The 14532-nt window shown below is 44.4% G+C and overlaps 1 protein-coding gene across 4 annotated transcripts in view; it reads right to left on the bottom strand.

Annotated features, from left to right (window-relative positions):
* Nucleotides 1–14532, bottom strand: part of CACNB4 (calcium voltage-gated channel auxiliary subunit beta 4) — a 210927-nt gene that overhangs the window by 44457 nt on the left and 151938 nt on the right. For all 4 annotated transcript variants that reach the window (XM_036421924.2, XM_036421925.2, XM_036421927.2 and 1 more), the window contains 2 exons: nt 8265–8384; nt 6583–6705 (listed from right to left, as the gene is read on the bottom strand). In XM_036421924.2, coding sequence (XP_036277817.1) covers nt 6583–6705; nt 8265–8384 — 243 coding nt within the window. The remainder of the gene's footprint in view (nt 1–6582; nt 6706–8264; nt 8385–14532) is intronic.

Genomic DNA, 14532 nt, shown 5'->3' with positions numbered 1-14532 from the left:
GATCTACAAACTTTGTATCTAAAGGCTCAGGTAGTAAATTTTTAGACTTTGTTGTCCATACACTCTCTGTGGCAACGACTTAAATCTGCTGTCGTAATGGGAAAGCATCCACAGAAATTTCAGACCATGCAGAAATACGTAAGCATGGCTGTGTTTCAATAAACCTTTCCTTTAAAAAAAAAAAAGTCAGACAGGCAACAGTTTGCAAATCCCTGGCCTGAAATCAGGTCCTAACCTTTGGATTCCTTTGGCCCTTATCAAAAAGCCTTAGCCCATTCTTAAGGATTGTGTGAGACTAACTATGCACCGGGGTAACTGAAATTCTGGAAGATAAGATAGGCAAGTCTAAAACGAAAACATTTAATATTTAAACAACAAATAGTTATTTGTCAAAAGCTTTTAGGTAAAAACTCATGATGCTCTCAGTCATCTACTCTCATTGAGAAAAGAGTTATAATCTTCTGAGGGGAAGCAGAGTTTACAATCCCAAAAGATGCCACCCCAAATGTTAATTATTCTAAGCTGATTATCTTCAAGAAATGAAAGACTCAGGAAGAAAACTACTGACCTTCTCCCTAATTGCCTAAAGAATTTAGAGGCCAGCTCCAGGAAGGGTGATATCATCGTAGATAACTATAGTTTATTTATTTATGTTACACACACACACACACACACACACACACACTTTCTCCTTAGCTCCAGAGTGACATATAAATCGTAACTTCCCAGTCTGTTCTTGGGTCTTATCGCTTTGGGGAACTCCTGTAAATACATACATAATAAACTTGGTTGTCGCTCCTATTACTCTGTCTCATATTACCTTGGTTATTAGACTAGCCAAAAGAATGTAAAAGGGCAGAAGTACAATTTTTTTGCCCCCACGCTTGCAAAAATAGGTTTGCAAAAACTAAGGTCTACCTTCCTACCTGAAGAAAAAGAAGCCTAAGGCTACAAAGAATAAACATGTTATATATGTGTACGTGGATTTTTTTTTTTTTTTTTAATAACCTCCAACTGGCCTGAAGCCCAACAGGACCACCAGGATTTCTATTTAAAGTTCCTGACCTTAAACTCAAACCACCCATGCAAAGACTTCAGTCAATATAGGGTGAGCCTCTGTCACTGTGGCCCATTTGAAGGGTCAGCAAAACCGCAGTTATAATGATAGATGATAGATGTGCAGAACCCTAGGGTAGAAGGCACATCTAATCCAACTGACCTGCCTCACGGAAAAGTTCCAGCCGGGGATTTCTAGAGAGCAGATATTAATTACCCCCTCCGGAGAGGATTCCCAGAGCTTCCTTTATAGTTTGTATTAGTATTGGGCAAGATAACTCTCTAGCTTTGATCCAAAAGTATCTGTTTTTTCCCCCCAAAATGTAACAACAACGTTAGGTAGTACACTTTGCTTAGCTCAGAAAAAAACGTGGAATGTATATGCAAGTCACACTGCCGCACTGTGAAGGAAGAAGAGGTGGTTTCACTGCATCATCACAGCACGAAGTTCTGCATAGCTGTCAGTAATTCTGAATAACAGCCTCACACTCAAAAGCAAAGAGATGTGCTTGAGGGGATTAGCCTTTATTTTGCACACGTCTCCTACGTAAGGCACACAGGGCATGCAGTATGAGACCGCACTGAAGAAACGTGAATCGAACCAATATAAAATTTTGAGCAATCTAGGTCTTGGTTTTTCCCATCTCCCTATCTTAGTTTTTCTTATCTTCCTGTCCTATTACAAGTCTGAAATAAGAGGCATATTTACTTTTAGGTAACAAAAGGCAAAAGGACCCATTGAAAATCTTAAGTGCAAGGCCTGGTATTTAAATTTCACCTTGGTGGGAATAAAACAGACCCTGAGTCATAGTTTCCTAGAGCTTAAGCTATTTCCTGAAATGAAGTGAGTCCACTGGAACACTGATTTATTAAATGGTATCCCAGTGACCTTAAAGGGCTTCCTGAAGTGGTTACTGCAGCTTCCCAATATGTTTTAACTGAGTTATAGGAAACAGTCAAAGCCCGGAGAGAATCTGAGGCAACATGAATGAATGTTCTTTGAGCCACTGGAGAGGAAGTCACTATACACATTCAAGAGTTTAATTTGCGCATCATTTGGCACATGTGATAAGGACAGCTGCAGCTTTCCTCTGCATTTACGAGTAAGCTTTTTCATTACTGAAAAGCACGTAAAACAGTGCATGATAGATGGCCTATGTGGCAGTGGATGGGAGGAAGGTCTACAACTTCATTACAGAAATGTGTTCATCGGAGTTGTTCTTCCATGAGCATGTGCCAGCTTCCTGGCAAGGTGACCCCAGGATTCCAATCATTCTCATCTTGATCTCCCTAAAATGACTAGTGCTTTCTCTTTCTGAGATGTTTTCTTATCTGATATTTCAAGATTTGAAACAAGTGGCTCTAATCCACATGGGATTACCAGCTCAATACCATTCATCAAACTGCCTGATTAAAGAGATCATTGATCAAGGAGCATATAGATAAAAAAGCAACCGACAGGACAAATTGGGAATATTGAAGGGTTGGGGGAAAGTAATAAAATACAGCAAAGTGGGCGTGTTGGTGTGTGTGAGTGTGCGTGAGGATGGGATAGGTGAGAACTCTTGCCTTTGAAAGTTCCATTTTCCCTTGGAAATGAAGAGCGTTAGCAACTAATGAACACGGTTGGCCATTTTTGATGGGAATGGTGAAACTAAATCTACTTAACCATTCACATACCAGGGCACGTGTTTCAGGTCATGGGCCTTTGTCTTCCAGGCAAATGTTGACCATCAAGAAAGCACCCTCCATCAAGCTGATGCTTCATCCGCCTCCCATTACCAAGGCAGTCTTTGCCTGCACTCATCGTTTCCTGCAGGTTCAGTGAAGAAGGGTTCCCCTTCCTGTCAAAGGTCTGTCCCTGCACTTGGGCTCTGGACCCCACCCTTCATGCTACTCAAAAACTTTACTCCTTTGCTCTCTCCTCTCCTTTCCTCTTCTTTTCTCCTCCTCTCCCCTCCTCTCTCTTCTTCCTCTTCCTCCTCCTCTTCTTCCTCTCCCTCCTCCTCCTTTTCCTCTTCTCTTTCTCTATTTCTCTGTTAATATTAGCATGTACAGATGTGCCAATAGCTTCTGTCTTGAAAGGAAACTGCTTTTGAATTCATACCCTTCTCAGTCTAGTGCCGGTCAGTGTCGACCTCCTTGAAAGCATTGTCTACACTTGCTAAATATATGCCCCTTCTCTCCTCATCCCATTTCATTTGGCTTTCATCTCTTCAATTCCAGACAGTGGTCCCAATGACCTCCATGCTGCTGAGCACCACGCCGCCCATCCAATGTCCATTCCTCACTCCTCACCTTGGGTGACATGTCACACTTGCCACAGCCGACTGCCTCCTCCTTGAGGACACACTCCCCTCTTGATGTCCACATATTACTCCATCCTGGTTTTCCTCCTCTAGCTCAGACTTCTCCTTTTCAGTTTGCTGCTTTGTTGAATCTTGTCATGCTCACCATCTCTGCAGGATGGGATTCCTTTGGGTTTGATGCAGAGCTACCTTCTCTCCTCTCTCTACTCTATTTTAGTAAGTGACTTCCTTCATTATCACAGCTTTGAATGCCGCGCATAAACAAATGATCAGAATTTATTATCTTTGGCCCAACCCTTTCCTCTGAGCTCCAGATTCTTATAGCTAACTTCCTACTCGATATCTTCTTTGAAGTGTCCACTCCCCAACCACTCTCCTCATCTGTCCTCTTCCCACCCAAATAATATGCATCCCAGTTGCTCAATTTCAGTTCCTACTCTGAGTCCACCACCTGTGCTCCTCACTGAATTGCTATAATATATTTCAAATCTGTCTACTTCTCTCTATCTCACCGTCACCATGCTGGTTCTATCCCATGGTCTCATACTTAGAATGATGCTTGTGGTCTGCCTGATTCCATACTTATCTCACTCCCATCCATTGTCTCTGCCATAATCAGATAACCTTTAAAAAAGTAAATTCATCTTGCTTTTCATTATATTACATTCAGAATAAAACCTGAAGTCTCACCATCACCGAAAGGTTTTACTTGACTTGTGCCCTACTTGACTTTTATAACGCTGGCCCACTGCATTCCAGCCCTATGACTTTCTCCCAGTGAACGGATTGTGCCAGGCTATTTTCCTACCCCAGGTCCTTTGCACATGCAGATTTCTTGTCCTAGAACGTTCTCCCCCTACTCTAAGGCTGGCTTTTCCTCATCTTTCATGTCTCTGTTTAAAGGTCACATTCTCACAAAAGCTTTCTCTGATCACCCCTATATTTGGAAATATATAACCCCCTCATCCTTATATTTAAAAATTTTCAGCATTTGGTTCATTCCCCCCCCCCCGCCCCCCAGCATTCACGATGTGGAATTATTGATATGTTCATTATCTGTGTCCTCAGTAGAATTTAAGTCTATGAGAAAAGGATCTACTTCATTTATAGCTGTTGGATATCTGCAGGGCCTGGTATATACTATAGAACTATATCTCAAATGAGTGACTCTACAAATGTAGGTCACAGGAGTATAATGCAAGGAAGTGAGACACCTGTAGATATCCAAATGTTTGACCCACTTAATATTAAATAGTAAAAATGTTCAAACTATATATATATATATATATATATATATATATATATATACATACATACATACATCCTGCTGTCACTAATGCTATGGTAGAATGCTGCTTTAAAGACAATAATTTTCAAAATTGTTATATATTCACCATGACAAGCATTTCAGTGGCATTAGTGACATGTTTACGTTGGTCACATTCTTCAGGCTCCTCCATTCTCAGGTTTCATCTTATCGTCCCACCGCTACGCTCTCCTTTCCCTAAGGTCTCATTTCCAATGCTTTCTCTAGTGGAGCCAACGGAGACTATCAAGTAGGCCCCGACCCCGTTGGAAAATTCTGTGCAGAACAGAGAAGGAAGGCAAGACTTCCCTCTTGACTCAGCCTGATTCCTGTGCCCATTTTCCAGATGCTGTCTTCTCCCCTCGACGCCAGCCCCTCCCTCCTTCAGCTAAGCCTTTTCCTTCCAATATATTTCATTGGGCTCAATGTCTCCGCATGGAAAATATGCTAAATCTTTCCCATCTTAAAAACAAAACAAAACAAAAAAGAAAAAGCAAAGCTAAATTTAAAAACAATGCCTCAGCTCTTTATCTTCTCCTTCCCAACCTCCAGCATTTAGGAAGAGAAAGTTGCAATTCCGCTTTTCTGGCACCCAGATTATATGGATAAAGGTCTGCTGAGTATCTTCATGGGCATTTCACAGCACCCCTGACCTAGTGTATCTAAAAGCAAATTTCTAACCACGTCCACCCCCATAATAAGTCTTCTCCCCTCTCTGCCTTCCTTATTTTTCAGGTGAGCTGGAAAAATGAGCCTCCACCCTTTGTTCTCTTTTATGTCACCTTCCCCAATATTCCCTTCTCATGGGAAACCTCCCAACCCTCTCCATTGGCCCCTTCACTCTCTCTCTCTCCAAGCTGCAGCCTCTCTCCGTCCTCTCAGCCACTGCCAGTCTGGTCCCAGGGTGCCTTCCTGTCTTCTGTAATACCCTCTTGTCCATCTAAGTTATGTTAAGACACAGGCTGGTCACATCCGGCTTTTCTTTAAAAATTCCTCTCCAGCCCACTGTCTGGTGATAAAGTCTAGGCTTCTTGCCATGGCTTACACAGCCCTTAAAAATAAAATAAAAATAAAAATAAAAAATCGGGCTCCAGCCTCTCTGCCCTGGCCCGCCCCCAGTACCACTCCCTGCTTACCTCCCTCCAGCCACCTGTACTGCTCCCGGCTGTCCCTTCCACCGATACACCCCCACCCCGCCTGGCTCCCTCAGGCTTCACCTCTTCTGTAGAGCACTCTGGCCCCTGATCCTTCTACTCCCCTGCGTGGTGATCCCCCACCCCCCCCCCCCCTCTCCTCAGCTCTCTATCTGGGTTCCCACCACACCCATTCAATTGTGCTGCAATCAAACTTGTCATCCCGTGTGAGAACATTGTACTTGTCAGTCTCTTCCACCAGCTCAGAGCTCCCTGGCAGCGGGGATTGGGAGCCTCCACCTCTGATCCCCCCAGTGCCCAGAACCGTGTCTGACGTGAAGCAGAATTTCAATGTGCCCAGGCTGAGTGAATAAAAGTTTGGGTTGTCACTAGTTCACCTTTCGAGTTGAGAGGCTACAAGCCTTCCTTGTAACTGCTCAATCCCTTAAGCTGTTTCCCAAAGACCTCTGCCCCGTCTTAGCTTTAACACTTTAATGATCACACTCATCAGTGTTGATTCCAAGGTCCAGGCCTCAGGGTTACAGCCCAGATGTTAAACCGACAACATCCCATGTAAATGGTCTTTCGAGGTAGGTGCCCTGCCAGCCGAACTCATGTTTCCCTCAGTCAGATCTGAGTCTACGGCTCTGTGGTCACGCTCGGTGACTAAATGGTGACCCAGGACCCCAGGTCTGTCCGAAACCTGCCCCGTGATGATTACCGTGAGCCTGGCTTTGGCCTCGGGGCAGGTAGGGGACGCAGAGTGCCCTCCATTTACCTCTTTAATGTGGAGGAAGTCCTTGGCGTCGAAGGAGATGGCCGTGCTCGGGACAGGCACATCCTCGTCCAGGGCACCACAGTAGCTCACGTTCGTCTTCACAGCAAAGGCTACAGGCTTGGTCTGGGCCCAGCACCATGGAGCGAGGACAGAGGGAGAAAGACAGAGGAGGGATTTTCACAGTGAAACGCAGTATTATAACAAGACAACTGATGAGACCAAGCAGGAGGGGAAATCAGTCTACTAAGGGGGATCTCCACTGGGTTCCACGTGAAGACACCTGCGGACCTGGCACTGAACACTGCTGATCCAGTGCCACTGCCTCAGCCCTACCCGCCCACCCGCCCTCCCCCTGCACTGGTACTTTCCAACATCCCAGACAAACAATATGTCCCTAACCACTGAAAAGGGATGGAAGTGGGAGGGGCTGTCTGCTTTGCTCCCCAGTCATACATCCACACCCCCCCCCCCTCTTTGGAAATAGGAAACGGGTGCTGGGTCTTAAATAAAAAGGTTGGGGGGGGGGAGGGGCTCGGGGAGGAGGTGAGTGAGCAGCTCAGATCTGAAAACCTGTGGGATCCCACTCAATAGAATACCTTGTCCTGCTAGGGAGGAGAAAGGCCCGCGAACGTGGCCAGGAAGGCAAAGCTGCTCACTCACCGCCTTCTCCCCAGCTACCAAGGGCTGGTTCTGAAAGTCCTTCGGACCAAGTGCCCTCGGGCTGGTGCTGCCTGGCAGAGGCTACACAACCCCCCAGCCTACGCGAACGCCACTACCCTGACTTTTGGGCGACCACAATGGCCACCAAATGGACTTGGAGAGAAAAACTAAACCACAAATTAGCCACAAATGAGAGCTCAGGGTTCCTGCAGCCCCCGCTGCTTTGTTATTGGCTCATGCATTCGAGCTCTGAACGTGGCTGGGGAGCAGTGCTGGAGACAGGGCCTGAGTGAGGGTCCCACGGATGTCCCTTAGCAGGCACTGCCCCAAAGCCCCTCGGCCAACCGACACAGACATCACAGATGTGGGCAACAAAGGAGGATGCAGCATTACCGGCACTATTCTCCTCTTTCTGCTCTTTTACACTCTTACTGTGACTCTTCCCATCCTGGCATTTAAACGTGCAATTTGTTGCCTCCTAAGCATGCAGAGATTCCTGGGATGAGGGAGAGGGGGGCGGGGGGAGTGGGGAAGCTCTCCTTGTGGATATCTGAAGGCCTATTTTGCAATGCCTTTATTGCTCGTCTTGGCCACAATGCCAATCGAAGTTCTGAACTTCATGCTGAACTTGAGGTGGGAGACTGAAACCAGGAGGGAAGAGCAGCAGGGAGACCCACAGAACAAGTGTGGCCTGAAAGGAGGCCAACGTCATGGAACAGGTGGTGAGACTGGAACCTTAGGAGGCTCTGCCAACCCTGGGCGTGGTGAGCTTGGTATTGGCCACGACTGCTAAGCTGGAAGATGACCAAAAGCTGCACCTTCAAACCAAACACAAAAGGGTCAAGTGCTCCCCCCGGAAATGTTTGGAAACTTCGCTTGGAGGTGAATGGACCAGGAAGCCTTGCAATCTGGTGCCTTATCAAGGTGATCATAAAAGGATGTTTTCAGAGAAATCAGAGGCAGGGGAAGAGCAGCTAGCTGGTCAGCATTCTGCTTCAGAACCAAAGAGGGGCAGGAGTCACCTTTGCTCTCTCCAGCTGGATGGCCGCCTGCTGCTCTCTCTCCTGCCGAATCGCTTCCCGGTCCTCCTCCAAGGAGACATCGGAGTCCGAGGGCCTGCTCGTGTAGGAATCCGCGGAGCCCTGGGGAGGGAGACCCAGAGTGGGTTAAATGCGGCGACGGGAAGCTTCTTGCACCGTCCCATTCTGTGCAGCGTCCTACGTGGGTTCTTCTCATTCTCCTGGAATGTGACGCTCACACCCTGGGCCTTCTCGCAGATACAAATTTAGGCGGCAGAGTAGAGCTAAGCATCTGAGTAATTCCGAAGGTAGTGATGTTGTGAAGAAAATATTTGGACTAGGTTAAGTGCTAGGAAGTAAATAAACTGCAATGAAAATGATGTGATAGTCAGCCCCAGTTCCTTCTTGTTCTCCGCTATCTTTATATTAAGCTCACACTCACTTGTGAAAATGAAGTCTGATTCCATCCTCTCTTCCATGCACACCTCTAAGAGGAAAAAGAGTCAGTCTGTTACAAGAGCTGAATCCTACGTGTAGCTTGGATAACTGATTTGCCCGGAATTTCAACACCAGGGAAGTGGAATCCTGCATTAGTAAAATGACTTCCCAGTTCCAGTGTCAACACCACTGAACTTCTTTATTATGAAAACAGCCATCACTGTCCTACAGCAGCCATACGCGGTCACTAAGCCACCAGGCCATCACCTTGAAAGAAGAAAACAAGGGAGTCCTCAGTTGGCGCCCACATCTAGAAGGGCCATTGGAACAACACTGACATGCAGGCCCGCTGGTTGCAGCCCCTGGACTAAAGTCACCAGTCACCGGCATCAGTTGGAGCTCCCCACAGGAGAAGAGATGGAAACTCCAGCAGCTAGTTAACAAGTCACTCCTCCACCTCACCTTTGCCCCACCCCCCAAAATCCTGGAAGCTTGCCCTCTGGGTGCTACAGGAATATCATCCTTACAACGTCCTTCAGCTGGCATTATAAGTTGATATTTGCATAGACGATGACATTTACACAGCAGAGGTATGGACAGGACTTGATGTATTGGGCGTGTTTCATAAACCATGCACAGATCTTGAAAAGCATAGGCCTATCCATATAGCTAAGACTTGGCTACCGAACGTGAAAAAAGTCTCTAAGAGTGGTCGACGGCTGAGATGGGCCCTTTGAGTGTTTTTCTGACTGTTTGCTTATACATTATTTGTGAGTTTGCTGCCTGTAAAGAAAACATTGCCTCTTGGTAGCGGGTGTTATTCTAGCTGGGATGGTTTTTCCCACCATAAAAAACACACACAAAAATTCCTAGCACAAATCGTCCTAGCTGCCTAGAACAACAACCCCTGGTTAGAGGTTTTTGTCAGAGTGTCCAGCAGAATCCTGTTCTAAGTTCTGCCTCTGCAATTTTGAGAAGTTGGTGCAAGTGACTTAGGTCACTCCAGACTCAGTCTTCCTAATCTGCACAATGGGGATACTGACTACATCAAAGGGTTAAATGGAATAAAAGAAAATAGACAGCCAATATGTATTAATCTGCTATTACACTAGTGTGGCGCTAGGTGCATATATATTATAAATGAGTTGAAAAGTGATTAGAATCTGTGAATTCTTTTTTCAAAAAAATCAATGTAGAAATATCAACACTAAGAAGGTACACCTTATGTCACAGAATCCTTACAACCAGCCATTTCAAACCCTACACAGAGCTGCATTTGATATTAAAATATTTTCTCCAGGGCCTGGCACATAGTAGGCACACACTAGCCTTTCTCATTTCCTTCTTAGTGTTGATATTTCTACATTGATTTTTTTTAAAAAAAGAATTCATAGATTATAATCACTTTTCAACTCATTTATAATATGTATGCATAACAGCCCATCTTGAAATGTATCCATTTCTTCTTATTATAGTTGCCGCAAAGAAAACACTGTTTTACCCCCAGCATTATTGATGTGTAATTGACATATAACGTTGTATACCTATTGTGTGCACAAATATGATACACTATTTGTTTAGTAACTGCAATGTGTCTAAATCCAGGCACTTCGTGTAGCACTTTGGAAAGTGTCCTTCGCAGAGAAAATGCATTTGGTTAGACAGATCCTTCTGTGCAAATCTACCGGGGAAAAGTCTGGACCCACAAAATGAATAAGTACAAGGTGACTATTTCACAGATGCACTCATTGCTTTCTGATGCGCTACTCTGAATCTTTTAAAACGGAGTTCCCTCAGAACATCTTTTCTCCAAATTCAGTTATACTTGCATAAAATCCAGAGCCGGCGCGAAAGGACACAATGCTTCTGAAATATACATGACAACAGTTTTGAGTTAGTCTCAGGTGATGCTTTGCTAGAGTGTGATGTGTGCAGGAGACCAGGGGCTGTGGGAAGATGTCTGGGCGGGACAGTGGTTAGGAGGCAGGCAGTCAGGAAGGCAGCACTGGCCTTGTTTGAAAACATGTGCTGGGGAAGGCAGCTGACTACTGTTCACAAGAAAGCAGGCTGCCCACTGCTGCAGGGAGTCAAACAGCTAAAACACAGCCTACTGTTGACACGAGGAGATAGCTCATTTCCTGAAACTACCTTAACGACATTTCAAACCCTGACCTTCTGTCTCTCCGAGCACCCAAAAAGTGATTCAAGGGCTCCTGCAAATGAACTTTATTTTGAAATGTGAACAAAATGGTAAGAATTTCAGAGTTACTTAATAAGCTCTACTACTGCCAACTATGTAAAAGCAGGCGCTTCTGGTCACTTCCCTGTTTCTAAGAATACTGGCGGAGGGGAAAACCGGGGGCTGTGAGAGCCATGTCACAGCCACGGTGTTATCGGAGCGTTTCCTCTGGGGTGTAGGGTGGGTTTTCGTTGCATGTGGAAATGGTTGCTGCTGCCTCTCAAAGTCCCAGGGAAAGCAAAGGGCAACACCAGAAGCTCAACTTTGGTCCGTGGATATGTTCTGCTGGCTCGGCACAGAATGGATTTCTTGTTTTCATTTATTATTTTTATTTTGTGTTGTTTCAACTGGGTCCAAGAGCCTATAGAGCTATCCCAGGAGAAAGGAGGGAAGAGGAAAAGAAAAGGCCCCAGGTTGTTACAAAGGCGCAGAACGAAGAACAAGAGCGCTCAGAGAGGCCAGGGGAGCCTGAGGGGCCGGAGGAGAGGAAGGAGCCAGGGAGGGAAGTCCAGCAGGCTTCATGGACTGAGGGCTGCAGCGGGACTGCCCAGACAGAGCTCGGGTTAACCATTTATGATCAGGGACGGGAAATGACAAGAAGAAAATAAGGTTAGACGCTAAGAGGACAGAACTAAGATGCAAAGGTTGCTAGCCCTGGCCAAAACTGGAAAATGCAACCTCAACAGCTTTCGTTTTTCAGAATTCCAAGTGATAAAAAAAAAAAAGGGCAAAGGTGATCTATCTATTGATAGCTTATTGAGTGAGCCAATCTCAGACTGTTACCCCATGAGCAAAGGGCAAGGCAGAGGCCAGTCTCTCAAAAGTTACTAAGGAGACTCCATAGCAGGTCACATTTTGGAGTCTCCAATGAACCAACTAAATCTGGAAAAGAAAAATGGAAACAATTGCTAATAATCTCTTCATAAATATAATTGTGTGTTACATATATATTATATATAATTTTTAAAGCCGTAAACTAATGTATTCTAGTGAACATAAAAAGAAAGAAACAGGTTATGCTTATTAGGTGTGATGTTAGCAATCTAACCTTATAAGTGTGTGTGTGTGTGTGTGTATATATATATATATATATATATATATATATTAATATGTAATAATCTACATATATATTAAGAATTATGTATATACACATATACATATATATTAAGAATTGTGGTTTTCAATGCCTTAATTCGAAGTCCTGGGTGATGTGTACATTCCAGCACTTAGGCAGACAAAGAACTTTTGAAATTATGCCTAAAAGATGACTATTTGGACTTTGCTCTAAGCTATTTTCTACTGTTTCTTATAAATAGCAGGTTTTCAAAAATGTTGGCTGAAAGAATAAGGCAACCTCTCCAGCCCACTTTTACTGGACAGAAGACCTTAAGTTTGGCTTCAGTCACCACTGAACTAAGTTTTGTTCTTGGGCTACAATGACTAGTCAAGGGCAGCAAAGGCATATGTTCCAGAAAGTTCAGAAAGGGAAGGCCACAATTACCCCCATTTTACAGATGAGGCACCTGAGGCTCAGACAGAAGGAGCATTATTGCATGCCACTATCATAGGGCATTATGCAGGGAGCAGGAATATAGGTAAATAAAAAAAAATTCCTCTACAATCTGAAGCAAAAACTTACATTAATATGTCAAACATTTTATCATAGTTGCCTTTAGTAAAACAAAATGACATCCTGCAATATTTTGTTCATTCATGAACATTTCACTAATTTAGAATGATGGATTTAGGTAAAGAACTGGCGATCTGAGATCATGAAAAGTGACTTGCAGACTGCTTTTCAAAAGACAAAAGACATGGTTTCGAAAAGACATCCACACAACATCTCCAGGTCATCAAGGTTTTGGTTTTCAGATTTCTTTGAGCTTCTGCTTCAATGATAGGATTTTATTCAGCCTTTTAGTTATTGGTCAGAGATTCTAAGGTACCCTTGAGAGTTTTCTTTTTCTCCTCCGATTGTGTTTATACTGCTTACATACAGATTTCTTTTCATAATTAAGTTATCTATATATATAAGCCTAAGTGACCATTTGACCGTTTGACTGGTAGCTATGATGTGCACTGACCACCAGGGGCACACGCTTAACACACAGGCATGGAAACTTGGAACAGACTGATGAATCTCAGGGGAAAAGAGGGAGTCGGGAGGGTGGGAAGAGATTAACCAAAGATCTTATATGCATACTAGAGGCCCGGAGCATGGATTCGTGCACTGGGGAGTCCCTCAGCCTGGCCTGTGGGGATTGGGCCGAAACCGGCAGTCCTACATCCCCTGAGGGGTCCCAGATTGCAAGAGGGCACAGGCCATGCCGAAGGATCCCACTGGTACATGGATCTGTGCACTAGGCCTCTAGTCATTATACAGAAAAATAGAGCTTAAAAGAGTACAGGCTTTGTCTGAATTATCTCATTAGTGGAATCCAAATTAATGGGTTCTATTAGAACTTTTATATAATTTATTTAAAATGAAGTAATATTCATTGAGAGACTTAGCCAACCTTACCCTCCTTGTTATGTTGACTAGTTTGGCAGTTGCTATAACTGTCCGATTTCAGATACTATTTCTTTCCAGCTGTATCTCCATGAATGGGTGTTTAAAGGAAACTCATTAATGGAGATACCATAAGAGCAGAATAATTTCAATTGACCTCAGTGTATAAAGAGGGGGGTGACATTTGCATAGTGACAGATGATTGCTAGGATTAGTGGGGTGATCACCATTATAAGGCATAAAATGTCAAATCACTATCTTGTATACCTAAAACTAACATAACTAATATACATTGTACACCATCTATACTTCTAACACACACACACACACACACACACACACACAGAGAGAGAGTGAGAGCGAGAGCGAGAGCGAGAGAGAGAGAGAGAGAGAGAGAGGGAAAGAGAGAGAGAGAGGAATGAAGTGACAAAAAGGACTATTCGGAGATGAAAGGGAAGTTTGTGTCAGCCTTGGCCATTTAGGCACTTGTGAAAAAGTGGTTGAACTGGAGGTTAAGGGCAGATTTGCAAGTTAAATCAGTGGTGAGAGTGCTAACAGGAAGCAGATCCTATATCGAGTTACTATAAGAATTGCAATTTCAAATGGTTTAACCTAATACACTGGGAATGAACAAAAGTCAAAGATTACTTTATATATGCCGAAATCGTTTTTGGCTCAGTGGCAGAGGGTTGGTCTGTGGACTGAAAGGTCCCGGGTTCGATTCCAGTCAAGGGCATGTACGGTGGTTGCGGGCACATCCCCGGTGGGGGATGAGCAGGAGGCGCTGGTTGATGCTTCTCTCTCATCGACATTTCTGGCTCTCTATCTTTCTCCCTTCCTCTCTGTAAAAAATCAATAAAATATATATATTTTTTAAAAAGATTACTTTATATAGGGATGCTGCCTGGCAAAAACTGATAATATTTAGAGGTGCTACATCAATGAACACAATTAGCAATAAATCAAAACCCTTCCATGAGACTGAAGGGAAACAGCATCTTGGCATCGGTAAGAACTTTATCCTGATGGTCGAGTGGTGAGATCAGGGAGCTCCCTCTCCTACTGGAAAGGAACAGGGAGTGGCC

This window comes from Pipistrellus kuhlii, unplaced genomic scaffold (assembly GCF_014108245.1).
Source record: "Pipistrellus kuhlii isolate mPipKuh1 unplaced genomic scaffold, mPipKuh1.p scaffold_m20_p_7, whole genome shotgun sequence".
Taxonomy (NCBI): Eukaryota; Metazoa; Chordata; class Mammalia; order Chiroptera; family Vespertilionidae; genus Pipistrellus; species Pipistrellus kuhlii.
The sequence above is the reverse complement of the archived record's forward strand: the minus strand, read 5'-3'. Positions and strand labels throughout refer to the sequence as shown.